Genomic DNA, 25,950 nt, shown 5'->3' with positions numbered 1-25,950 from the left:
AAGTGACAAGATGACAACTCTCATTTGAGCAGGGTGTTTTGACTTCAAGGCCGTTGGTAGTAATTCTGAGACTCTCTTGACATTTCCTTATTCCTCGTATTTGTTTTTTTAACTTCAGCACTATGAAAATTCCACACTGATTTACAACTGTTTTTAGGTTAAGACGGGGCCTGGAACTTGGATGTACATGACATAGTTTAAGCTAATGCCACCTCCACCCTCTTTTGCAGGGCGCCCTCTCTTCCCTTCTCGCAGCGTTCCAACTCCCGGGCTTGGTTGAGGGTAGACGACGGGGTGACTACCCTGCCCCAAAAGCCATTAAGGGCGTATTGCTGAATCTTCAGATTCTCGCTCTCGCCATGACCTTTCAACAAGCAAGCGGTACGGCGCCTGCGGTGATCCGGAGTCGGCAATGCGCGCTGGATGCAAGCAACAGGCACGACAGACGTGCCATTACTGTGATTCTCCAGCGACAGCCGTAGGCGACACAGGAATCTTTCTTTAACCCTTCTTCACACAGAGTCCCACCCTCACCGGAAGTGAAGCTGTCTCTTCGTTATGTCACTTCCGGCCCGGAGCCAGCCGCTTGGCGGAAACGAGCACGTCTGTGCGCGGTAACTTTGTTCCCGCCTCCTTTGCCCCTGACACCACTCACCTTCGGCTTTCTCGGAGCGCGACGTACGTGCGCGCTCCCGGCCTTGCGTCAGGGCCGAGGGGAAAGGCCGAAAGAGCGAGGCTGGAAGGAGGGGTTGCGGAGGTTAGGGCCCAACCAGCAAGTCCCGTCGTCCTTCCTCCTCCTGACGAAGAGCGGAGAGGGAAGGGGAGGAGCGAGCCAGGCCGGCCGCGCACTCTTGGAGCCTCCTCGTGGAGGGGGGCAGCGGAGGAAAAGGGCAGCACCGCCACCTCTGCTCGCGGCGGCGGAGGAAGAAGAAAGTCAGGGCCCCTACCCACCGCCACAGACTCAGAAACGCCCCCCCGCCCCCATCTCCCCGGAAACAGCCCCCCGCCCAGCCCCGCACACTCGCTGCCCCAACCGTGAGCCGCAGCCGGGTCGCCCCCGCCTCGCCCCGCCCCGCCGCCCGTCCCTGCGGGCAGCAGAGTGCGCGAGGCCTTAGGCCGGGAGTTGTTGTCAGGCCCAGGCCACTTCCGAGGCGCCCGCCGTGTGTCGCCGCCACTACAGGAGGACGACGTCGACGCTGAGAAGGAGGAGGAGGCGGCGGAGGCGTGTTGTTGTCTCGCCCACTCCCCTCCCCTGAACTCGCACCCAACGTCAGGGCGCGATGAAGTGAAGCGGCGACGAAGGTGGTACTTCCGCGTTGCGCTGCCGGAGCCGAGAGCGCAGCCGAGGCTGCTCCCCCACCCCTGGGGGGCACTTGGAGGACTCCGGACTCCCCCGCAGGTCAGCGCCCGGCGCATCTGGTGTTTTTGCGGCTGAAGCTAGGACGACGAGAGCGATCGGGGGCTCCGCCGCCGGGATTTCTGCTGCCCTCGGGCCCGGAGGCCGCTACGTACCCCACTGTGACCTGGAACCCAGGGACCCAAGTCCCGATCCGGATTATCGTGGCGCTTCTCCCGGACGGCCCTGGTGCTCGGTGTCCCTCCGCCGCTGCTGCCGCCGTTCCCGTTTCCGGCGGGGGAAATGGCCAGGATCTGACCCGGGAGGAGGCCGCACCCGCGCCGCGCTCTGCGGCGGGCTCTAGGCGATGCCGAGCAGCTCGGACACGGCGCTGGGGGGAGGCGGGGGCTTGAGCTGGGCGGAGAAGAAGTTGGAGGAACGCCGCAAACGGAGGCGATTCCTGTCCCCTCAGCAGCCGCCGCTGCTGTTGCCGCTCCTGCAGCCGCAGCTCCTGCAACCGCCGCCGCCCCCGCCGCCTCTGCTCTTCCTGGCTGCTCCCGGCACGGCCGCCGCCGCAGCCGCCGCCGCCGCGGCCTCCTCCTCTTGCTTCAGCCCGGGCCCCCCTCTGGAGGTCAAGCGGCTGGCGAGAGGCAAGAGGCGCGCAGGAGGGCGGCAGAAGCGGCGCCGCGGGCCCCGCGCCGGGCAGGAGGCGGAGAAGCGTCGGGTCTTCTCGCTGCCCCAGCCGCAGCAGGACGGCGGTGGCGGTGCTAGTAGCGGCGGGGGTGTGACCCCGCTGGTGGAGTACGAAGATGTAAGCTCCCAGTCCGAGCAGGGGCTGCTGCTGGGGGGGGCCAGCGCGGCAACGGCGGCGACGGCTGCCGGGGGAACGGGGGGCAGCGGCGGGAGTCCGGCCTCCTCCTCCGGCACCCAGCGTCGCGGGGAGGGGTCGGAGCGCAGGCCCCGCCGGGACCGCCGCAGCAGCAGCGGCCGCAGCAAGGATCGCCACCGCGAGCACCGGCGGCGGGACGGGCAGCGCGGCGGCGGCGAGGCCTCCAAGTCCCGCAGCCGCCACGGCCACGGCGGCGAGGAGCGGGCCGAGGCCGGCAAGAGCGGTAGCAGCAGCAGCAGCGGCGGCCGGCGGAAAAGCGCCTCTGCCACGTCCAGCAGCAGCAGCAGCCGCAAGGACCGAGACCCGAAAGCCCATCGGAGCCGGACTAAATCGTCCAAAGAACCGCCTTCGGCCTATAAGGAGCCGCCCAAGGCCTACCGGGAGGACAAGACCGAGCCCAAGGCCTACAGGCGGCGGCAGCGGTCCCTGAGCCCGCTGGGAGGTCGGGACGACAGCCCGGTGTCTCACCGGGCCTCGCAGGGCCTGCGGAACCGCAAGTCTCCCAGTCCGGCGGGAGGTGGCAGCAGCCCCTACTCGCGGCGGCTGGCCCGCTCCCCGAGCCCCTACAGCCGCCGCCGCTCCCCCAGCTACAGCCGCCACAGCTCCTACGAGCGCGGCGGCGACGTGTCCCCCAGCCCCTACAGCAGCAGCAGCTGGCGCCGCTCCCGGAGCCCCTACAGCCCGGTGATCAGGTGAGTTCGGCGTCCTGAGCGTCCGTCATGGGCTGGGCCGGCCAGAGCCCGGAGACTGGGCTGGAGGTGAAGAGACTCCGCAAAATTCGGGTCCGCGGGCGGGGCGAAAAACCCCATCTCGATCGGGGCTTCCGGTGGGGAGGGGCGCTTTCGCGCGCCCGGGACCCCTGGTGGGGGGTTTGGAGGGGACAAAGCGACAGGTCCAGCAGACTTTCTCCTCGCTCTGGAAAGGAAGGGTTCTGGGGAGGAGTTCAAAGTTTTAAACTTGTTGCATTAATATATTAACAAATTTCTCTAAACTGCTTTTAGCTTTTACAGCCCAGTTGCTTTGGGTAAACCGAGAGGTGGTTGGATTTGTCACAATTTGAAAGCTCTCAGAAGATGTTTCATTGCTGGAGACGTAGGACTGGGTTGCGGCTTAGGGAGTAAATATTGTAAAGGAGAGTTGGCACCAGGTGCTGATGTCAAAGTTAGGTGTGGGTTGCATATGTTGCATATGAGGAGTACAGCGATGGGAGAAGCAGCCTTTCTGTAAAGTTCGTTGTTTCAGTATGTGAAACAGCTGAAGTGAAAGCTCATGGTTATAAATTCTGAAGATACTTATGTTCTTGTGTGGGATAGTTTTTTCACCTGACCTTCCAGTCCTGGTGTTAGAAAGAAAAAAATGGCGAGATTGTGGTTTCATTGTTTGTTTTGTGTGACACTCAGTTGCTGATAACGTCATTTAAATACAGTCTAGATGCTGTGATCCAGTATAGTGACCGAGTGAATGACTTAGTACTGATCGTTTCTTACACTATTGCAGTATCTGTTATTTAAATTATTTACATTAAAGTTAACTGGACCTTTAAGTGTCAGGATTTTTGTTCAAGTATCTTTGGAAAGTATAATTTAATCTAGTGAAATTGGAGTAATTCTTTTATGCAGCTGTTATGCCTTACCTGTTATATAATACTATTCTCCAAAAACAGCGTGTGCCTTGATATAAATTTATATCTTAAGCAAAATAAATTGAAAGTAACTTTTGAGGATATTTCATGTTCTTAAATTCCCTTAGATATGTAGGAATTCTAGGCTTTATAGTTTAGGGTATTGGAAAATGTTTGTCGTTTTCGTTTTTTTTTTTTTTTAATCTGTTGGTCTTTTCAGTAATGCCAAGCAGCTGCTGAGCGTGGTTATGTTGAATACAATGTGTGTACCTGTAAAATTAGATCTTGAAGCGTCAGCCTAGTGTTTGTAAAGATGTGATTCCAGTAGAGATGCGTTTGCCTTTAAACCAAAACAGCTGTATAAATCTCTTCATTCTTGTAGGGTTGCAGCACTCTTATAGTGCTAGTTGATGTGTTAAGCAGAGAATATCAAGATTGAACACTCAATTTCACCATATCTAGCTTCTGTATCTTGTAAGAGTTTATATTTTACTTTAAATGAAATATGGTAGGTTTGCCAAATGTTTATATTTTTTGCAGGTAAATTTTTTTTTGACTGATTAGGTCTAAGTTTCAGTGCTTTAGATAGATATTAAGTGTATGGTGTAGGTTTAAGAATGAATTTTGTGTTTATCAGACTTTTTAGTTGCTAGGTACTTCAGTGAGGTCCTTTATTATCTAATAGTGCTGTGTATTTTCTATTTATTACAGAGCAGCTTTATGTGTTGTTAGGGGTGTTATTTTATATTTAGCAAGTATTTATTGAGCATGTATTATATGCCAGATAACTGTTTTAGGGACTGAAATATAGCAATGAAGAAAGCCAAGTTTCTTCCCCTTATGAGCCTGGCATTCTAGAGGATCATTCATACAGAATCTTTTCATGGTGTCTGTACTGATCACCCATGTTTATAAACGGCTGGATTTGAAAGAAGCTTTAGAATATATTGGCAACATTCCTGACAGCTAGCCTTTTGACTGTGTGCATGTATACATCTAGAGGTGGGAAGATGATATATTACTTTTGCGATAGCCTATTCTGTTAGATTCGGAGCTTCTACTCCTGGTTTGCCCAGTTTCTTAGCAAGTCCCTGGGAGATTGCATTTCCTAAACTTTAACAGGGAAATACTTGTTTTTTTGGATTATTTCAAGGATTAAATGAAAAATTTATGTTTTGTGTGTATTTAAAATTGGTAAATTTTGCTGTATTTTAATTACATCTGAATAAAACATTTTCAAGGGGAAAAAGATTATAAAGTATAGAAATATTATAGACTATTGCAGAAATATAACATTGTAGAATATTTATAGAATAGTTTGAATTGTTGGAATTTTTCATATTGAAACCAGAAATCTGCCTCCACAAAACTTCTGCTCACTGCTTTGAGTTTAGCTTTTTGGAATGGTTCAGAGCAAGCATGTATGCTGTCTCTTCAAAATATAGACAGTTGTGTCTTCTGAGTTTTTTTTTCTGGGTCAAAAACCTAATTTTTCATACAGTTTTTAGATTTCACATTGTATTATGCCTAGTTTGTCAAATGTCCTACTTGAAAATAGGATTCAGAATATATAGTTAAAACAGTTGATTGAAAAGCTTGATTTTTAAATATAGCAAATGTGTTATTACTGTTTTGGAACAACTAGTTGATCTCTTGTCCATGTTAATGCAGAAAGTTTTAAGTAATTATGGTAGATGGCCCACACTGTTTAATGAATAGACTGTTGGATTGTGAGCTCCATGAAGGCAATTAGCCTGTCTTGCCTACCATTGTATTCCTAGTGCTCAGCGTAATATCTGGCACCAGTAGACTTATTACTTGTTGAATGGGGACAGGAAGGGATGATGGAGTTTACTGAGCATATGAAATACTGTGGGCCTGAATACTTAAAAGAGTTTAATAGCAACTGTGTATTTTGCTATAGGAAATAGCAGAGTGATATTTTGTAGCACTCTTGGAGCTTATATATTAATGAATTGTCAGTATAGATATTTTAAGGAAATACATGCACCTTTAAAATGGTATTGAAACCATGGAATGAAAGTTTTCCTCTGTATTCCTAGAATAAATCCTCTATTCCATTGACTTCTACTTTATGACTTCTACTTCCATTGACAACCTGCTCTTTGCCTCCATATGAATCTTTAGCCCCCTGCTGCTCAGGCTTTTCATAAAGTCCTTTCTTTCTCTCCTTTATAACCAGGTTACGTATTTTCTTTGCTAGTTGACACTTGGGGTGTGAGAAGTCACATAATCTGCTGATTGGCCTTACAATAAATGTGCAAGTGAACTGAAGAGAGGGGCTGTGTAGAATGAGAGAGTGGTACTGACATTTAGGTTTTACTGAGTGCGGGGCATTGACCGATACTTAACATACATTCACCTCCAAAACCCATGTTGTGGTTGGAACATTCTTGTTGATAGACTGGGAAATGGAACCTCTAAATAAAGTTAAGTGATTTGTTCCAAGGTCAGCTTGGATTCAAATGCTGAGCTGATCCTGAAGTATAAACTCTTCATAGATATTGTGCTATAGGGGTTCAGGGGAGCTGACCACCTCACTTGGTGATCTGTTTTGCTAAAATTTACCCTGTTTGGTTACTTGTGTGTTAATTTCTGTTTTCTGACCATCTCCGCAGCATTTTGAGGATTTAAAAAAAAACTTTCAAAAAAACCCAGATTCTTCTAAAGGTCCTTTCAGGTAATTTTGTCTTTTAAATTGTAGGTTTTATGACTAGGAGGCTAAAAACATTTCTTGGAGGCACTAGTAATACTTAGTTATTGACGGTTGTTTTGCAATGGCATGTCTTGGTCTGAAGTCACTCAAGTCAGACCAGTTGCAATCAGTACAATAAATTGCTATATGTAATTGATTCCTTTTCCGAACCTGTGGAAGTTCCCTTCTACCAAGAAGCAGCAGAAGCCTCGATTATGGAATAATGAGACCCTGAGGATCTAAAGATAGGCATAAATTTAAATGACTTTACTAGCATTCACTTGCATATGTTGTAGGGTACCTCTGTGGTGAAATTATTTAGTGTTTTGTCCTAAAAACTAGTGCTCAAAAATAAATGAAGACATTCCAGAATTTTTAAAACAGTATTACTCATAAAATACTGATTTGATATGTACTTACTAGAAATGTCGTGAGTATCCATAGATGAATTGAGTTCTTAGAATGCTTTTCAAAAGTGTTAAAAAGATAGGCTAGTTGAATAAATGCAGAAACACTCAGAAGGGATGGAATTTTAGGTGAACTGTCTTAAATCTCTAAACCTGTAATCACTCCTTTCGTTCCCAAGATGGCCTTGTGTTTTGTTTTGCAACTTCTCTGACCAGACCTTACCTGACGTTTATGTCGACTCATTCTGCATCACATTTTTAACACTGATATTATTGCCTTAGTTCAGGCCCTTGTTTGTGATCAGACTTCCTTCCTGTTATTCTTTTCTTCCCTGTTCATCCATTCTTTTCTTCCCAGTTCATTCTTTATCCAGGAGAGTTTTCTGAAAATTTTGGTGAGGTTGTGTCACTTCCATTAATTTAAGTCCACAGTTTCTAGTGCATTGTCAGTTAAGGCCTTTTATTATTTGGCCCTGTTCTCTCAGAGTTCTGCTTTTAGAGGCACTTCTATTTCTCTACATTTTTACTTTTGCCGTTCCTTTAGCTTGAAATCCCTTTCTTTCTCTTCTCTGCCTCCACCTTTGCAGCTCAAAATCCAGCTCAAATTCCACCATCCTGAGACCTTTCTCCATTCATCCAGAAAAAGTTAATTTCTTTTTTTTAATATCCTTATAGCACTTTGCTGTAGCTTTAATGTAGAGAAAGCTCTTAAAAATTTGTTTGTCTGACTACATTTCCCTACTAGATTGCAATCTCCTAGAAGACCAATTCCAAAATGTATTTATTAGTGGTTGAATTAATTTAAATATTTTTCTCCACAGATTAATGCAAATCAACTTTTGCACAGATGCCATTTGTATCTCTAAACTTGACCTACTGTTTTGGTTCACATATACTCCAGGATGGGGGAAGTAATTGTTTTGATTTTTAAGTGAAGAATTTAAGAACCTCCCTCTTTTAACTTCTACTTTATTGGAATGAGTCAAGGATATTGGGAGTCACTTTTAATGTGAATAGAATGAATTCAGAGACTTCCCTGGCAGTTCAGTGTATAGGACTCTGTGCTTGGGGCTAGTGTTCAGATCCCTGGTTGGGGAACTAAGATTTCACATGCCAGGATGTGTGTGGGCCCTCCCCTACCCCCCCACAAAAGAATAAGTTCAGACTTAATGTTTATATTTGCACTCTGTTGTGTGATCAAGATAATGATCTGTTTTTCTTGGTGAAAATTTTCTGAATAGACTTTATGTCAAACTTTCATTTCCTAACTCTGAAAAATTAATAGCTATTTCTGAAAAAAAACCAGTTGAAAATTAATGTTGCTTAATGTTTAAGGTCATTTACTTTTTTTTAAACATATTCAGTATTTTTATTTAATTTTTTTTTAGCAGACAATTTACATACCTCCTCACCCCTTCCTTTAAGTTAGTGTTGACAGCGTTCCATAATAAACTACTTAAAGAGAAGCTTTGGTCAAGAATGGAATGAAATTGCAAGACAAAACAAAACAACCCCCCAAACAAAACCCAAATCACTGTTGCTTTAAAAAAAACCCAACACTTTCACCAATTATATTCAAACAAAACACACAACGAGGTTTGCGCCATGTGCGTCTTCAGTGTTTCGTGGCTGCGGTCTCCCCTCCCCGCGCGAATGGGAGCGCTGCCCGGGCGCAGCCGGTCCGCCCTCATGCTGGGTCTGGAGGCTCGCTCAGCTTCACATTATCCAAAGACCCTGGATGGAAGACTCTAAGGTCTTGAAATCCCAAATAGTCATGGCTCTGTCGATGCCGGTAGTGTAAAACTTGCGACAATGTTGCTTGTCCACCTCGTAAATAGACACTTGAGTAATGCTGTTCTGGTGCAGCGTCTCCGGGGCCGTGTTGCGGTCCTCGGTCGTGGCCGGCTTGTCCATGTTGCCGAAGTGCTCCATGACCGACAGGTTTGCGCTGGACGCTCTGTTTGGGGATGTCCAGCTTGGAGACGAAGGTCAAGCAGCCGCGGTCGTCGTAGTTAAAGAGCATGGGGCAGCAATCATGGCCAGCAGCCATGACGCTGTTCTCTGAGACAAACGACACACTCAGAAGGGGTAGGAACTCTGTCTTCAGAGTTGAGACTGCACGCTTTTTGAGGCGTCGGCAACGGACACGGTGCTGTCATGGCTGACCCAGGCCAGGCGGCTGCCGCTGGCTGAGAAGCTGACCCCGTGCACCCAGCCGCCGGTGCTGCTGCCCCCAAACTCGGACATCAGCAGACCGAAAGGCATCTTGCTGCCTCAGGGCGTGCTGGCTGGCTTCTCATCCACTTCTTTAATGTAGGTAGAAAACACTCTGCATTTGAAGTCACAGGATCCCGCGGCCAGCAAGACGTTGTTGGGATGCCAATCCAAGCTGAGGACCGTGGAGCGGATGGGCTTTTTAATGTGCTTGCTCACCCACCAGTCATTTTCAGATTCGAAGTAACAGACGGAGATGAGTCGTGCTCCGCTGCCCACGGCAAACTTGTTCTCTAGCGGGGACCACTTGACGAAAGTGGCCGCCCGGTTAATTCTCAGGATCACCAGGGTTGGCTTGCAGACACCATCCTTCTGACTCCAGATGTAGGTGTTGCGGTCAGCCCCGCAAGTGACGATGCTGTCACTCTTGGGAGCCCAGTCCATACCTGTGATGTGTCCATTGTGTTCCTTGAGTTTATGGGCTTTCACCCACTGGCCCCCGTTCTTCTTAAAGATGTGGACCTCGTGATTATTGGGGCTAAGGGCTATCTGGGTACGATCCCTGTTCCAGGCATGACAGGTGATTGGCTCCAGTAAAAACTGATGCAGGGACATTATTTAGTGTTTTCAAAGGATAGAAAGCTGGGATCCGGGCCATCCGGACGGGCTTGGAGCGTTGAATTCACGGACTCTGGTCAATCCCCGAACAGGCTCCGGTGGGCTGGTCATTTACATTTTTTATTTTGTATGCTTTCTGAATATCACTTAAGTTTTTGCTGTTATTTTTGTTTTTGGTTGACTTTGTTTCATATGTAGATATTTGTAAACTTTAAACTGGATGTTGGAAGCAAAAGTATTTGCTAGAAAAATCAGTTCTTGTTTAGTTGCTCAGTCATGTCCATCTCTTTGCTACCTTTGCTGGACTGCAGCACACCATGCTTACCTGTCCTTTACCAACTTCTGGAGCTTGCTCAAACTCATGTCCATTGAGTCTGTGGTGTCATCCAACCATCTCATCCTCAGTCCCCTTCTCCTCCTGCCTTCAATCTTCCCTAGCAACAGGGTCTTTTCCAATGCATTGACTCTTCACATCAGGTGGTCAAAGTATTGGAGCTTTAGCATCAGTCCTTCCAATGAATATTCAGGACTGATTTCCTTTAGGATTGACTGGTTTGATCTCCTTGCAGTCCGAAGGACTCTCAAGAGTCTTCTCTAGCCTCACAGTTCAAAGGCATCATTTCTTTGGCATTCAGTCTTTTATTGTCCATCTCACATCTGTACATGACTACTGGAAAAACCATCGCTTTGACTAGATGGACCTTTGTTGGCAAAGTAATGTCTCTGCTTTTTAATATGCTGTCTAGGTTTGTCACTGTTTTTCTTTCAAGGAGCAAGTGCCTTAATTTCATGGCTGCAGTCACTGTCCACAGTGATTTTGGAGCCCAAGAAAATAAAGTCTGTCACTGTTTCCATTGTTTCCCCATCTATTTGCCACGAAGTGATGGGACCAGATGCCATGATCTTCATTGTTTGAATGTTGAGTTTTAAGCAGCTTCCTCTTTCACCTTCATCAAGAAGCTCTTTAACTCCTCTTCTGGAAAAGGTCACTTTTCATTCCAGTCTGAAAGAAGGCAGTGCCAAAGAATGTTCTAACTCCTGCACAGTTGCACTCATGTCACAACGCTAGCAAAATATTGCTCAAAATCCTTCAAGGTAGGCTGCAATAGTATAGGAACCCGAGAACTTCCAGATGTAGAAGCTGGATTTAGAAAAGGCAGAGGAGCCAGAAATCAGATTGCCAACATCTGTTCGATCACAGAAAAAGCTAGAAAAATCAGAGGTATTATTCACAGTGATTTTTGTTCCATGAATTTCTACACATGCAAATTATGGAATCCAGTGTTCTTAATGTATTTGGAAAATAAATGTAGGTTAGAGGATCAAAGTCTAGGCTAAAATTTGGAATTTACATAAATGGAAATGAAAAAGGTAGTGAGAGGAACTGAAAACTGAAAGTAGTTAATGGGCTGCATGCCTCCCCTTTTCTGTTTCTGCATTTTCATTGCATAGGGAAACTTTCACTGAGACATTTTATTGACACTTCAAACTTTGTCCACCGTTTAATTAATTATTTCACTTCTCTTGGAGTCATTTCTTTTTCTGATATTGCTCTTTATTATTTTTTATATATCCTCAAAGAATAATAGAGGCTTATGTAGACATTTTGGTAGTACAGAGAAGTATAAGTGTTTAAAAGTCCCTTTGAATCCACCTACCTGAGATCACTCTATGACATTTTGATGAACATTTTGCTGGACTTCTGTGCATATATTTGTAAGGACATAAAATTTTACATAACATACTATAAATCTATTTTGTATCCTGTACTCCATATGTATTTTTATATTGACTTCTAGTATTCTGTTATATGGATATATTGTAACTTGTTTGTCCAAGTCCATTTTGCTAGATTCTTAGTTTTTTGTTTTTTTCCCTATGATTGTGGATGCATCACAAAATTTTTGTGTACATTTGTTCATAATTTCTCCTAGATTGGATTTCCTAGGGATAAAATTACTGGGGTCAATTTATAGGCTTATAAGCTTGATACACTATCATATTGACCTTTAGAAGACTTTTATCAATTTATATTTCCCAATGATGTGAGAGTGCCTGTTTCTTTTGTATACCATCACTTGGAATTGTCAGATGTCCCACTATTTTTTTTTTCATTTGTGTTTCTTTAATATCTAGTAAAGATGCCTTTATTTTCATTCATGTATTGAATGTTCTAATTTCTTGATTCATTTTCCTGATTTTTCTAATTTATAAGAGCTCTCTGTATTAGATTCTAAGTGTTTTTTGTGGTACTAATATTTTTGTGAGTCTTTTAACCTTCTTTATATAGCTTTTAGTTTTAAAGTTTCTGATTTGTGTGTGAATACATGTTTTAAGTGGCATTAGTTTCTCTCAAACATCCTGGGGGAAGACCTTAGCAGTACTTAACTCCTCTCTTTGCCGAGCTCTGATGAATCACTGGTTCTCATTGGCTCTTCTGTGATGGTCTGTGTGTGGTGTGCTCAGTCACCTCAGATGTGTCTACCTCTTTGACCCTATGGGCTGTCACCTGCCAGTCTCCTTTGTCCATGGGATTCTCTAGGCAACAACACTGGAGTGGGTTACTATGTCCTTCTCCAGGAGATCTTAACGGACTTGGGGATTGAACCTGCACCTGCCTGGTCTCCTGCATTGCAGATGAATTCTTTACCCGCTGAGCTACCTGGGAAGCCACCTGAGAAGTAATGATCTTTAGTATGCTCTTACTTAGTTTGAAACTCTTTAGCTCATGTCCCTATTGTTGATTCTGCTTGCTTTTGGGCTTTACATTTTTGAGTCCCTCCTGTTTTTTGCATTCAAATTAATCTTAAAATACCACTTTGAATCTGTCATTTATCTATAAAACATGTTTACAGAGTCAAATTCTTTTTTTTTCTTTTTTTTAAAATTTTTTAATTTTAATTTTATTTTTTATTTTTATTTTTTTAATTTTAAAATCTTTAATTCTTACATGCGTTCCCAAACATGAACCCCCCTCCCACCTCCCCTCCCCATAACATCTCTCTGGGTCATGAATTGGGTATAATTAGGTATTTAAGATTCTCCATTGTAGACAGATCCAAAATAGCCTTATTTTTCACTGTATATACTGATGACAATACAAATTGCACTCCTTACTATTTTAAAAATATGAAGCTGTAAGCTCCTATACCTTGCTTTATGTTGTACCTTTCCTTGGCCAGTCCTGCTTGTCCATTCTTTCAACCATAGTTTGGGTGTCATCTTCTCTATGAAGCCTTCATTAATCTCATCCCAAAATGCTTTGTCTTAATGCTTTTTTTCTGAGATCACTTTTATGTATACTTACTACAACCAGGCTTACATTAAATAAAATTCTCCCACCTAACCCCAGGTATATTGGACATGTTTTATTTATTCATTTTTTAAAATTCAGTTTTATTGAAGTATAACTTTACATATAGTATAATTCACCAGTTTTAAGTGTATAGTTAAATGGGTTTTGGCATATACACACACACACACACACACACACACACACACACACCTGTGTAATAGTCATCACAATCATGATAGCTGGAACATTCCTGTTGTGTCAGAAAGTTCCCTATGCCTCTTTGTGATACATCCTCTGCTTCTGCCTGTGGTCCTTGGCAACCACGAATTTACTTTCTGTCACATTAGTTTTACCTTTCTTGATGTCATATAAATGGAATTATATGGTATGTAATTTTTGATGTCTGTCTTTTACTTAGCACGCTTTTGAGATTCACTGATGATGTTGTATGTTCTAGTGGTCTGTTCCTTTTTGTTGCTGAGTAATATTCCACATACGAATATACCACAGTTTGCTTATCCTGCTACCCAGTTAATAAACTATTGAATTGTTTCCAGTTTGGGGCTGTTGTGAACAAAGCTGCTGTGAACATTTGAATATACTTTTTTTTTTTTTGGTGAGCAGATTAAGGGTGGGATTGTTGTGTTGTATGGCTAAGTGAGTGTTTGACTTGATAAGAAAATGCCAGCCTGTTTTCCAAAATGGCTGTACTATTTTGCATTCTAGTTGGCCATGTTTGAGCGTTCCAGGTACTTTGCATTCTTACCGAGACTTCAGCTTTTGTCTTTGATTTTAGCTGTTCTAGTTGATACATAGTGGTATATCATTGTGGTTTTATTTACAGCTTCCATAATGACTAGTAATGTTGAGCTTCTTTCTAGTTGCTCTTCGTGTCTTCTGTGAAGTGTCTTAAAATGTTTTGTCCATATTCTTTGTGAATTGAATTGCTTGTCTTACTGAGATGTGTGAGTTCTGTACATATCCTGGGTACAAACTCTTTATCAGATAACGTTTCTTATAAAGATGAGCCAGTCTGTGGCTCACCTTTTCTTAACAGTAATTTCAAAGAGCAGAAATTTTTAATTTTTATGGAATCCCACTTGGCAGTTTTTTTCTTTTATGATTTCTGTTCTTTGTCTTCCCATCTTGTCCTCAAACTGCCCAACTCATGTTCACAGGTTTTCTCCTCGAGTTTTTTTAAATTGAAATATAGTTGATTGATGGTGTTGTGTTAGTTTCTGGTGTATAGCAGAGTGATTCGGTTATTTATATATATATATTCTTGCTCAGTCATATCCGACTCTTTGCGACCCCATGGACTGCAGCCTACCAGGCTCCTCTGTCCATGGGATTTTCCAGGCAAGAGTACTGGAGTGGGGTGCCGTTTCCTTCTCCATGTATATATATCCTTTTTCATTATAGATTATTATGAGATACTGGTATCCTTGGCTTTGTAATATATTTTTAATTTGTCACAGTCTACTTTCATGTATAATATAACATTATAGGAGCATATCTCCATTTTCTTGTCTTTTGTGCTGTTCTTGTAATGTTTTATTTCTACATGTGTATAACTTAACATGTTATAAGTAGACAGGAAATGTAAAATGAGAAAAGTTACTTACCTACTTTATATATACCTTTTCTTTTTAAAAAATTTCTCACTGATTTTATTTCTGGCTGTGCTATGTCTCCATTGCTGTGTAGGTCTCTCTCTAGTTGAGATGAGCAGGGGCTTCTCTCTAGTTGTGGTGTGCCGGCTTCTCATTGCAGTGGCCTCTCTTATTGTGGCTCCCAGGCTCCAGAGGATAGGCTCAGTAGTTGTAGCACATGGGCTTATTAGCTGCTCTGGGGCATGTGGGATCCTCCCACATTAGAGAGTGGACCTGTGTTCAGTGCATTCTCATGCCTTGGCAGGCAGATTCTTTACCACTGAGCCACCAGAGAAACCCTTATATGTATACCTTTTCAAACATTTCTCTTTCCTTTGTATAGACCCAAATTTTAATATGATATTTTTCTGTAGCCAGAGGGATGGTTTTGAACATTTCTTTTAATGTAGGTCTGCTGTTCTATCTGTTTGAAAAAGTCTCCATTGCAAAAGATGTTTTTGCTAGGTATAGAATTATGTAAATACTCCACCCGCCCCCCCCACCCCCCCGTACCTATTTCATTTCTAGCTCACGTAGTTTGATGAGAATTTTCATAATTGTTTTTACTTCAGCCACTGGATTTTAAGTTCCATGAAGTTCTTTTTTAATCTTACTGTCTCTTAAGCATTTGTCACCTGTGTGTACCTATAGGTGATAGATACTTGACAAATAATTTTAGATTGATTTGAATTACAAAATATCCAGCATTTCAGAATTGAATAAAATTTCCTAGGATTGCATTGAATCCAGAGATTAATTTGGGAGTATTCCTGTCTTTATCCATTGCTTGTATTGTTGGTGTTCAGTTGCTCAGTTGTGTCTGACTTTGAGACCCCCATGGGCTGCAACATGCCAGACTTTGCTGTCCTTCACCTTCTCACGGAGTTTGCTGAAACTCATCACCAAATTGGAGTTGATGATGCCATCCAACCATCTCATCCTCATTGAGACCTGATGCTGGGGAAGACTGAGGGCAGGAGGAGAAGGGGTTGATAAGAGGATGAAATTGCTTGTATATAAAACTGTTAATACATTTTGCTATTAACAGGGTCTAATATTGACCTTGAAATAAATGCATGATGACTAGAGCTAGACTAATCAAAATTATGTGCCTTTGTGCAAGTCAAGTATCAAGCCTGTTGTATGCTGTTCTCCTGTCTTTTTTCTTTCTTCAAAAATACATTTGAATACATGATTCAGTGAAACATGAAGACAGGGTTATGCTCAGTGGATTAGAACTTGTTTGCCTGAGCAAATGGGCAAAAGTCAGCCATGTGTTTTCTACCTTTTTTTTTTTTTTTAACTTTTAGTGTTGTGTTAGGAACATAAGGAAAGAAGATATACTTTTAAAATATGAAGCATTTCAGTGTTACTTATTTTTTCTAGTTTTTCTAGTTTTAAAGTAATTGCACAGTTTACGCTGGTTTTAAATGTTGCAGTCAGTGGTCTTTAGTATATTCACAAAATGAATAATTCCTGCATCATAAAAACTGGAACAACCTGAGTACTCTGAATAGGGGAGCAGTTAAATAATTTATGGCACAGATATGTGACTTGCAAATATTTTCTCCCTATGTATCACTTTGCTGATGTCTATTTGTATCACTTCGCTGATGTCTGTTAAACACAAAAAGTTTTAAATTTTGATGAAGTCTAGTTAATTTTTCCTTTTGTTGCTTGTGCTTTGGTGTCATCTAAGAAGGCATTTCCTAATTGAAAGTCACAAAATTTTCTCCTATATTTTCTTCAAAGGGTTTTCATACTTTCAGTTCTTATATGTTGGTCTTTGATCTAGTTTAAGTTACTTTTCTGGAATCTCAGTTCCATTCCATTGATTTACATGTCCATCCTTGTGCCAGTACAACACACTCTGGATTATCCTGCTACTGCTACTAAGTCGCTTCAGTTGTGTCTGACTCTGTGCGACCCCATGGACTGCACCCTACCGGGCTCCTCCATCCATGGTATTTTCCAGGCAAGGGTACTGGAGTGGGTTGCCATTGCCTTCTCTGGATTATCCTAACTTTGCAGTAATTTTTGAAATCAGAAAGTATGATTGTGTTTTTTGGGGAGTGGGGGAGGGTGGTGGAGAGATCCTTTGCATTTCCACATGGGTTTTAGGATCGATCAGCTTGTCAATTTGTATAAAAAAGAAAGTTAAGGATTTTTATAGGAATTGCATTGAATTTGAAGATTAGTTTGGGAATATTACCAATATTCTTAATAATGTTGAGTCAGCTAATAATGTTAAGTCAACTAATACCTGAACATGGAATGTCCTTCCATTTATTTAGATTTTCCTTAATATTTTCAATGGTGTTTTAAGTTTTTAGGTACAATCCTTGCACCTTTTTTTTTGCCAAACTTATTCCTAGATTTTTCTTTTAAGGCTATTGTAATGGGAATTGATTTTGTAAGTTAATTTTTTCTGTAAATTTAAAAAACTTTTATTGAAGTATAGTTGATTTGCAATGCCATGTTAATTTTTGCTGTACAGCAGAGTGACTTGGATTTATATGTATATATGCTTTTTCATATTTTCATTATGATTTATCATAGAGTGTTGAGTATAGTTCCCTTTGCTATACATTAGGACCTTATTTTTAAAGTAGATTTTGCTTGTCCATTGCTGCTGAGTAAAACTAACATAGATTTTTTTCCCAGGGGGGCTACTCTCCATGGATTGAGGGATCTTGGTTCCTCAACCAGGGATTGAATTTTGGGCCTTGGCAGTGAAAGTGCTGAATCCTAACCACTGGACTGCCAGGGAATTCCTTAACAGTAGATCTTTCTGTATTGATAGTGTATCGTACATCTTGCTGACTTGTTTGTTTGTTCTAATAATTTCTTAGTGGTTTCCTTAGGGTATTTTATGGAGAAGGAAATGGCAACCCACTCCAGTGTTCTTGCCTTGAGAATCCCAGGGACAGGAGAGCCTGGTGGGCTTCCATCTGTGGGGTCACACAGAGTTGGACACGACTGAAGTGACTTAGCAGTAGCCGTAGGGTATTTTATATACAAGGTGTGTTATCCTATCTGAAGATACTCCAGTACTCTTGCCTGGAAAATCCCATGGACGGAGGAGTGTGATAGGCTATAGTCTATGGGGTCACAAAGAATCGGACACAGCTCAGCTTCTTCACTTTCACTTTACTTCTTTTTTACCCCTACTCTAGTTCTTTTTCTTGCTTACTTGTAGTGGTTAGAATTTCAAGTGCAGTGTTTATTAGAAGAGGTGAAATTGGACTTCCTTACTTTGTTCCTGATCATTTAGGGAAAGTATGCAGTCTTTCTCCACAGAATGATTTTAGCACTAAATTTTTCATTAATGTCTGTTTTATCTTTTGATTAAAGTTGTTTCTCTCAGAGTCTCATTTTTGGTGTCAAAAAATTCCAAAGGCTTTGGGTGTCCCATAAACCAAGCCTGTATAATTATCACTATTGTCCTGTGGGCTAGAAGAAGAGGAAAATCTCCTACTTTGTCTGTAATGATTGGTCATATCAGTTTCTTCATATATAGTGCCCCCAAATCATTTGAAAAATGTTTGTTATGGACGATATATGCCTTGATTATTATCAACATTTCCTTTAGTTACTGTTACTTGAAACTGGAAGTGGAAGTTGCTGTCATGCCCAACTCTTTGCGGCTCTGTGGACTGTACAGTTCATGAAATTCTCCAGGCAGGATACTAGAGTGGGTAGCCATTCCCTTCTCCAGGGGATCTTCCCAACCCAGGGATTGGACCCAGGTTTCCACCATTGCAGGTGGATGCTTTACCAGCTGAGCCACCACGGAAGCCCTAGTGTTACTTCAGTTCAGTTCAGTCGCTCAGTCGTGTCCAACTCTTTGCGACCCCATGAATTGCAGCACGCCAGGCCTCCCTGTCCATCACCAACTCCTGGAGTTCACTCAGACTCACGTCCATCGAGTCGGTGATGCCATCCAGCCATCTCATCCTCTGTCGTCCCCTTCTCCTCCTGCCCCCAATCCCTCCCAGCATCAGAGTCTTTTCCAATGAGTCAACTCTTTGCATGAGGTGGCCAAAGTATTGGAGTTTCAGCTTCAGCATCAGTCCTTCCAATGAACACCCAGGACTGATCTCTTTTAGGATGGACTGGTTGGATCTCCTTGCAGTCCAAGGCACTCTCAAGAGTCTTCTCCAACACCACAGTTCAAAAACATCAATTCTTCGGCGCTCAGGTTTCTTTACAGTCCAACTCTCACATCCATACATGACCACTGGAAAAACCATAGCCTTGACTAGATGGACCTTTGTTGGCAAAGTAATGTCTCTGCTTTTCAATATGATATCTAGGTTGGTCATAACTTTTCTTCCAAGGAGTAAGCGTCTTTTAATTTCATGGCTGCAGTCACCATCTGCAGTGATTTTGGAGGCCCCAAAAATAAAGTCTAACACTGTTTCCACTGTTTCCCATCTATTTGCCATGAAGTGATGGGACCAGATGCCGTGATCTTCATTTTCTGAATATTGAGCTTTAAGCCAACTTTTTCATTCTCCTCTTTCATTTTCATCAAGAGGCATTTGAGTTCCTCTTCACTTTCTGCCATAAGGGTGGTGTCATCTGCATATCTGAGGTTATTGATATTCTTCCCGGCGATCTTGATTCCAGCTTGTGCTTCCTCCAGCCCAGCGTTTCTCATGATGTACTCTGCATAGAAGTTAAATAGCAGGATGACAATATACAGCCTTGACGTACCCCTTTTCCTATTTGGAGCCAGTCTGTTGTTCCATGTCCAATTCTAACTGTTGCTTAAGCACACATAATTTTCTGAATTTCAGTCTGTAAAGTTAAGTAGTTGGTGTACTGGAGTAAATAGTACAACTTCTTTTGTTTTTATTGAGGAGAGTGACAATGTAAAAAACAATGTAAAATGCCACATATTTTGGTTTGTAGTAATTTCTGGTAGTGTTCGTCTTTAAACTTTTCTGTTGGTGTTTATCCTTAAATTTTTCTGTAATTTTCAGTTTTCTACAGTGAAGTGGTGTGACTTTTTTTAACCTACACTTTTTTCGGTATTTGCATATGTAATACTTGAAAACAGCATGGAGGCATAGCAAGATGTGAAAGCTACCCTTTATGTCCTTTTCATTTCCATTTCCTTCCAAATATATAACAATGTAAATAGATTGGTGTACATCCTTTTTTTGCATATAGGCTTACATATAAACATATGTATTCATAAACATTAAAGATTTTTTTATGCCATAAATGTTCTTTACTATTTTTTAAACAGTATTATGTGAAGATGTTTGCAAAACTACATAGAATTCCATAAGGAAATTTATCAGCTTTATATAACCATCACCTGTTGGGCACTAAGCCATTTTTTTCATTATTTTTGATTTACAAATAGTCCTTCAAAGTATATGCTAGGGATAACTTTTGACACATTTGGAAATGTTTTTGTAGCATATGTTCTTAAAGTGGAGTTACAGTTCCAAAGCATTTGATAGATACTACCAAATTGCTTTTTTAAAAAAGTCTTAGTTAGCAGTTTTGTATTTTCTCTGATAATTTATGTGAGTGACTGTTTCTTTGTATTCTGGTGACTACTTGATATTTTCAGGATTTCTGTTTTTGCCATCCTGATGGATGTAAATTTATTACCAATGTTTTATTTTGCTTTTTTCTGGTTACCAGAGAGGAGAGAGCATTTAAAATTTTTAAGTGACCATTTGTGTTTTTTCTGTGACTGAATTAATTAAGAAGACCCTCTAGTTATTAAAAAGAGGAGCAAACACAGTTTTTACATTAAAAAAAGTAGTTTTGTTCACTAAATCCCCATGAGGTAATTAATGCAAAATGTTTGGTTGTTAATAAAGAATAAATTAATCTCACCGTTTACCTGAATACGCTAATTAACTAAATGTGATTCTGTCTCCTAAATCTTCTTAAAGTAGAATTTTATCAGTAGACCTATGCCCATTAGTTGACTAGCTGGATATCTGTTACCCAAAGCATTCTTTAGTATTAATATTTGCAGACAGAGAAGTAGATGACTTGTTCTTAACTTTATTCATCAATTCAGTAAATGTCTTTTGATCTCTTACTATATGCTAGACATAGATTTAGGCATTGGGGCTATAGTGGTAAATGAGACATTGGTTGAGGAGAGGGCTGTATATGTACAAACTTATCTTTCTGATGAGGGAAAGCCTCACTATGATGTTGACAGTTAAATGGAGACCTAGGCAATGGCATCCCACTCCAGTACTCTTGCCTGGAACATCCCGTGGATGGAGGAGCCTGGTAGGCTGCAGTCCATGGGGTTGCGAACAGTCAGACATGACTGAGCAACTTCACCTTTCACTTTCCTGCACTGGAGAAGGAAATGGCAACCCACTCCAGTGTTCTTGCGAGGAGAATCCCAGGGACGGAGGAGCCTGGTGGGCTGCCGTCTATGGGGTCGCACAGAGTCGGACACGACTGAAGTGACTTAGCAGCAGCAGCAGTTGACAAGAGTCAGTTATGTGATGATCTAAGCATCCAAGGAAGATACAAAATTATATTTTAAGGTATCAAGTCAAGAAGCATGGCCTTTTTTTCTTCATATTAAAAAATTAAGTACAGTTTATTTACCATTTTATTTTCATTTCCATCTTTCCAAATATATAACAATGTAAATGATTAATTAATTTCAGGTGTGCAGTAAAATCAGTCATACATCTATATTACATATAACTATTTTTCAGATTCCTTTCCATTATAGCTTATTATAAGATATTGAAGATAGTTCCCTGTGATATGCACTAGGTCCTTACTGTTTATCTGTTTTAAATATAGTAGTGTGTATCTGTTAATCCTGAACTCCCAATTTATCCCCTCCTCTCTTTTTTTCCTTTGGTAATCATAAGTTTGTTTTTAGTGTCTGTGGGTCTGTTTTGTAAATAAGTTAATTTGTATCATTTCTTTTAGATTCCACATAGAAGTGATATCACATGGTATTTGTCTTTCTCTTTCTGACTTATTAGTATGATCATCTCTAGGTCCATCCATGTTACTGCAGATGGCATTATTTCATTCTTTTTTATGGCTGAGTAATCTGTTGTAGATATCTTACCTTCTTTATCAGTTCATCTGTTGATGGACATTAGGTTGCAAAGTGTGACCTTTTGAAGACTTGGGAAAGAGGCTTGTGTGGCTGGACCCTTAAAGACATATAAGAAATAAATGGAGGAGAAAGATGTAGTATGGTGTGGTAGCAATAAATAATGCCTGCCTTTGAACTGGAAGACTTGCTCTTGAGTATTGACTCTACCTTTTTATAGATCCTGGCCTCTAAACTTCTGAACCCTCTTCATCCTAGTTCTTGCATCTGCTTTCTCTATGCCTTAGTTAATATAAAGAGCAAGTCAAACGAAAAATGCCTATAAAGGTATTTTGTAAACTGTTTGGTTCAGTGTGGTGTGCTTGTTTATTTAATGAAAGGCCACTGTCTGTGTGTTTTGCTAAGGGCTATGGAGCGACACTGAAATGAATTACATTTGGTGTTTGCTCCTTAAAAGAGGATGTAGTCTAGTAGTAATATAGTAATATCTGAAATACAATGCTGAGAATGATGGAGATTTTAAGGATGCAGATAAGGTGGTGTAGGGACTCAAAGAAGGGAGAGCTTTCTTTTTTCTTGGAGTTGGCTTTATGAAGAACAAAGGACTCTTGAACTAGCCCTGGAAAGATGGGTATGGTTTCAATAGAAGATGGAGGGGAAGAGGATAATCTCAGTAGGTCAGCCTGTGGGAGTAAAGGCATGGAGCCTTAGGCAAATTCAGAAGGAAAGGTTAGGACCAGACAGATTATGTAACATTTTAATACTAGGTTAAGGAAAGTGAATTCCATTCAACAGGAACGCTACCAGTAAATATTTATTGAGCATCTGCCTTTGCCAGGTCTGTGCTGGTTAGGGCTATGAAAATTCAGTGATCTCAGTTTAGTTGGAGAAGACGGATTAATTATTATAATTTTAATTAAATGTGAATAAAGTGTTGCAGGATCATAGTTCAAGGAACTATGCCAGCTGCTTGGCATAATAAGGGAAGGCTTCATAGAGGTAGATATTAGTGCTAGGACATAAAGTATCCCTTTTCGTAGCAGATAAAATTGATAAAGAGAGGTATATGAAGAAACATTCTGGCACTTTATGTGTTTTGGGATGGCTGGATGAAGTTTTGTGTGCAGTACAAGGCTGTGAAGAGTTTTGTCAGAGAGAAACTGAAAGATTCAGGTGGCGGTGTGAATAGTAAATTAGAAAAGGTAAAGATTTGAGGTGGGGAACTTGTATTACATTGGACCAAGTAAAAGATGATGTAGGACTTCTTCATGTGAAATAGTAGCTGAGGGAATAGAGAGCCTGGAAAACTGGAGACCTGGTTAAGATGTAGAATTGGCAGGACTTGAAAATCAGTTGGTTATAGGAGAAGGGAGGAAAGGATCAGGTGGAATATGGAATGACTTCCAGATTTCTGCTACTTCAGTGGATACCATTGCATGAGGATAGAGTATATTTGAGGGGAAAGGGGGTGGATTTGGAGAGGTAGGCTAATAGTTTCAGCTGTATTGTGTCAGAGGTGCATGTAAGATAATTGGGAGGGGCAAAGGATGACTTGGGGGTTGATCAACATTTAGATGATGATTTAAGCCTTACATAGTGAATAAGGAAAATCACGCTGTCTTGTCCGACTCTTTGCAACCCCATGGACTGTATAGTCCATGGAATTCTCCAGGCCAGAATACTGGAGTGGGTAGCTATTCCCTTCTCCCGGGGATCTTCCCAATCCAGCGATCAAACCCAGGTCTCCCACATTGCAGGTGGATTCTTTACCAGCTGAGCCACAAAGGAAGCCATATATAAATATAAATTAAATAATTATGGGAGAATAGGTAAGTGAAGAGGAACCTTAAGGAGCATTGAGAGACAGCCATAGAAGTGAAAAAAACAATCAGGAAAAAAAAAGGTATTAAAAGTGGTTAGAAGTTTTTTTTAAAGGGTATAGTCAGCATTGTCATCATAGATGTTGACATTTCTTTCTTTCTCCCTTTATTTTTCCTCCAGAAGTAGGTCATTGGTCACCTCAATAGTTTCAATGAGGATATATAAGTCAGATTATAGTGACTTGAGTATATGGGGGCAGATTAGAATTTGCCTATAATTTGAAGGAGAGATAAAGATACAATATCAAGGTACTATTGTTCGCTTATTTTTTCTTGTCTGTTTTTAAAGATCAAAGAGTCTTGAGTTTTTTATTTCCTGAGAGGAGATAGTAAATAGACAGCAAAGGGTTGAAGTCACAAGTAATAGCGTAGCCTTTGAGGAGCCTAGCATAGTGCATCTCAAACTGTAATGGGAATTCTGTTGAAATGCAGATTCTGAATCGGAAGGTCTGGGTTGGAGTCTGAGACACAGCATTTCTGATAAGCTCCCTGGATCAGGATGCTGCTGCTTTTGTTTATGGGCCATACTCTTTGAAGTAATATTTAGAGAATATGGGATCGGTAGTATTACAGTGAGTTAGCCTTAATAGAAAGAGGAACACCTGCTCTGAAATCAGGTGGAACATGAGGTGGATGGGATTCAAATTAGGTTTACAGGTAAGAAACATGCTTGGTAACCTTAATTTGTTTTTTTCTGTGCAATAGAAGTAAAATGGCTTAAAAAAAAAGACTTGGAGAATGGTGTGTGAGCTTAAAAAAGGTGTGAAGGTTTGGAATAGTTACAAAAAGAGAAGGGAAGTGAGTGAGTATGAGACATGTAATAATCACTGAAAAGTGAGAATTATTAATAGTTTGGTTATGGTGTCTGTACAAATGGTTGGGACAAGTTAGATTTGAGGAAGTCAATCCTTTTTAAAATGATAGGGTAACCTAGAGGAGAGGTAATGGGGTCTGAAATAGAACAGTGGCCTTCAGAGTAGAAAAGGAAGATGTGAATAATGGCCCCCTCAAAGATGTCCTGGTGGCTCAGACTTCCCTGGTGGCTCAGAAGGTAAAGAATCTGCCTGCATTGCAGGAGACCCAGGTTCCATCCGTGGGTTGGGAAGATCCCCTGGAGAAGGGATGGCAACCCACTCCATTATTGCCCAGGGAATTCATGGACAGAGGAGACTGGTGAGCTACAGTCCATGGGATCACAAAGAGTCTGACATGACTGAGCAACTAACACAAACACAGACAAAAGATGTCCATGTGAATTTGTGGTACGTTACTTTATGTGACAAAAGGAATTTTGTAGATTAAAATAGGAATTTTTAAATAGAATATTCTGGTAATAGATCCTGGGTAAACACAAGGATCTTTGTAAAAGGAAGCAGGAAAGTCAGAGTCGGAAAAGACCATGTGATGATAGAAACAGAGAGAGGAAATGTGATGATGAAAGCAGATGTCAGATAATGTGGGACCGTGAACCAAGGAATGGGCAGCCTTTAGAAGCTGGGAAAGGCAAGGAAACAGGTATTCCCAAGAGACTGTAGAAGGAACTGAAAGGTAGAGAAGGAAAAAAGCTTGTCCTTTCTTCCTCCTTGAGAATTCCAGACCCCTCTCTCCTTGGGGACCCCTAGACTTCTTATCAACCTGCCTAGGAAATGACTCTCTCATTCCCCCCTTTTCTTTTAGGAGAATTATATTGCCTAGGGAAAAGGGGCATCGTTCTGGTTCCATAACTGCTTCTGAGCTGAGAAGGGGCATTGTCCCTAAATTGGCGAGGCAATATATTCTCCTAATCCTCATATTGAGGATATCTGATCCAGGGGCCCCAAATAGTAGTTGGAGGAAGGTGCAGCAGTAGCAGGAGTTTGAGCAACCATTTGTAACTTAAAAGCTTTCATGCTGCTAGAAACAAATCCAGTTATACAATTGCAGATGTAAGGCAACATAGTCATTAAAACAAGTTAAAATTAAAATTAAAAGTCACATTATGTCCATAGTTAAAGTGCAGTGTGTTGCACTAGTCCATTTTAGGGTTGGTAGATGTCATCAGATGAAGGAGAAGCATCTCATGTAATTGCTGTCTAAGGGGTTTACACACTTGGAGAAAGTCTTTTCCTTGAAGTGGAGATGTCCACCACGGGAATCCTTCTGCTGATGAAGAGAATCTTTATTAACCTCCTTAGCCCGTTCACGACAGAGAAAACCCTCAATCCATCCAGTAAAAGTATCTACCCAAACTTGTAAGCAAGAATATCCATT

The 25,950-nt window shown here is 41.8% G+C and overlaps 1 protein-coding gene and 1 pseudogene across 4 annotated transcripts in view; one reads left to right on the top strand and one right to left on the bottom strand.

Moving 5' to 3' along the window:
* Window positions 1-705: 705 nt before the first annotated feature.
* Window positions 706-25,950, top strand: part of CDK13 (cyclin dependent kinase 13) — a 134,289-nt gene continuing 109,044 nt past the window's right edge. For all 4 annotated transcript variants that reach the window (XM_027968753.3, XM_027968752.3, XM_042249225.2 and 1 more), the window contains exon 1: window positions 706-2,917. In XM_027968753.3, the coding sequence (XP_027824554.1) occupies window positions 1,704-2,917 (1,214 nt within the window). In that variant the 5' untranslated portion in view covers window positions 706-1,703. The remainder of the gene's footprint in view (window positions 2,918-25,950) is intronic.
* On the bottom strand, window positions 8,329-9,856 carry LOC114114535 (actin-related protein 2/3 complex subunit 1A-like; annotated as a pseudogene).

Source organism: Ovis aries, chromosome 4 (assembly GCF_016772045.2).
Source record: "Ovis aries strain OAR_USU_Benz2616 breed Rambouillet chromosome 4, ARS-UI_Ramb_v3.0, whole genome shotgun sequence".
NCBI lineage: Eukaryota > Metazoa > Chordata > Mammalia > Artiodactyla > Bovidae > Ovis > Ovis aries.
Note: the sequence above shows the minus strand (reverse complement) of the source record. Positions and strands in the feature narration are given on the sequence as shown.